The 2,023-nt window shown below is 59.9% G+C and overlaps 1 protein-coding gene across 1 annotated transcript; it reads left to right on the plus strand.

Annotated features, from left to right (window-relative positions):
* The first annotated feature begins 204 nt into the window (after nucleotides 1-204).
* B3GNT6 (UDP-GlcNAc:betaGal beta-1,3-N-acetylglucosaminyltransferase 6) lies at nucleotides 205-1,338 on the plus strand. The gene has a single exon (XM_037841820.1). The coding sequence runs from the start codon at nucleotides 205-207 to the stop codon at nucleotides 1,336-1,338; it is 1,134 nt and encodes a 377-aa protein (XP_037697748.1).
* The last annotated feature ends 685 nt before the right edge of the window (nucleotides 1,339-2,023 follow it).

Consider the following 2,023-nt stretch of genomic DNA (forward strand, 5'->3'; position numbering starts at 1 on the left):
TAGTGGATGTCCCCGGTTTCAATAAACCTACATACAGCTTTGATTACGCTGGTCACTGTTTCTTGACACGTCTTACCTTCCGTGTCAGCAGAGTCGAGAAGGGGCCGGGGCTGGGTTCTGGGAGACAGGTGATGGGTGACGGGTGGAGCAGCGCTGACGTCAAAGGCTACCGCTGGCTCACCTCTGACTCGGTTTCCCCCACAGATGGCGTCTCCTTGCCGCAGGTCGATGAATGTCAAGACCCTGACCTTTCTTCTAGTGGGTCTGAGTTTCTTGGCACTGCACCAGGGGCTCCTCCAGTTCCCGAGGTCTCAAAAGGAGAAGAGGTCGCTTGGCCCCACCCACACTCCTGTTGCCGCGGAGCCCTCGGTGCTCAACCCAGGGCCCCCGTGTGTGGCCAACGCCTCAGCGAACACCACCCCCGCCTTTGAGCAGCTACCCGCCCGGATCCAAGACTTCCTGCGGTACCGCCACTGCCGCCACTTTCCACTGCTCTGGGACGCGCCATCCAAGTGCGCTGGAAGCCAGGGTGTCTTCCTGCTCCTGGCCGTGAAGTCGTACCCGATGCACTACGAGCGGCGTGAACTTATCCGCCGCACGTGGGGGCAGGAGCGCAGCTACCGCGGGCTGCGGGTGCGCCGCGTCTTCCTGCTGGGGGCACCGGCGCCCGAGGACGCCGAGCGCGCCGAGAGGCTGAACGCGCTGGTGGGCCTGGAGGCGCGCGAGCACCGCGACGTGCTGCAGTGGGCCTTCACCGACACGTTCCTCAACCTCACGCTCAAGCACGTGCACCTGCTGGACTGGCTGGCGACGCGCTGCCCGCAGGCGCGCTTTCTGCTCAGCGGCGACGACGACGTCTTCGTGCACACCTCCAACGTGCTCCGCTTCCTGGCGGCGCAGCCGCCCGACCGACACCTCTTCACCGGGCAGCTGATGGACGGTTCGGTGCCCATCCGCGACAGCTGGAGCAAATACTTCGTGCCTCCGCAGCTCTTTCCCGGGCAGGCCTACCCGGTGTACTGCAGCGGCGGCGGCTTCCTCTTGTCCAGGCACACGGCTCAGGCCCTGCGCAGGGCCGCCCGCGACACCCCACTCTTCCCCATAGATGACGCCTACATGGGCATGTGCCTGGAGCGCGCCGGCCTGGCGCCCAGCGGCCATGAAGGCATCCGGCCCTTCGGCGTGCAGCTGCCCGGAGCCCGGCACCCCTCCTTCGACCCCTGCGTGTACCGCAAACTGCTGCTGGTGCACCGTTTCGCGCCGTACGAAATGCTGCTCATGTGGAAGGCGCTGAACGACCCAGGGCTGAGCTGTGTCCGAGGGCATTGGGTCTCCTGAGGCAGGATGGGCTGCCCTGGGTGGGTGAATGGCCACAGCCTTTGTGCCTCCACACGTGATGTTTTCCCTGCTGAGAACACGCCTTTCTCCTCTCTGGATACCTTCTATTTGAAACCCGGCCGCACACTGAAATCACCTAGGGTGGGAAGGTGGGGGCCGTGGGAAAAAGAGATCTATGCCCTGACCCATCGCCTTGTGTTCTGATTTTATCAGTCTGGGGATGCCTCGGGCATGTGGATAGTTTTAAAACCCATGCTTACCTTTTCCTTCTCCTGGAAGGAAATGTCCCTTGGTTTGAACGTGTATGGACTTGTGACCCAGCTCTGACCTTACAGATGAAGACAGCACCATGGGCCTAAAGCCAGGGTTTTCGCCATTAGCATTATTGACGTTTGGGGCGGGACATTTTGTTGTTGTTGTTGTGGGAGGCTGTCCTGTGCATTGGAGGTCACTTAGCAGCATCCCTGCCTCTAAATGCTAGTAGCATCCCCCAAAGTGGTGACAACCAAATATGTCTCCAGGCATTGCCAAATATACCTTAGTGGGCAAATTCACCCCTAGTTGAGAACACTGGCCTAAAGGATGGCAGAGAAATGAGACTTTCTGAATTACTGTACAAAGCAGAACTGTCCACCGACTGCTCTGAATACTCAAACTGTTGTGGGAGAACAAAATAAACTATTAT

This window comes from Choloepus didactylus, chromosome 6 (genome assembly GCF_015220235.1).
Source record: "Choloepus didactylus isolate mChoDid1 chromosome 6, mChoDid1.pri, whole genome shotgun sequence".
Classification (NCBI taxonomy): domain Eukaryota; kingdom Metazoa; phylum Chordata; class Mammalia; order Pilosa; family Megalonychidae; genus Choloepus; species Choloepus didactylus.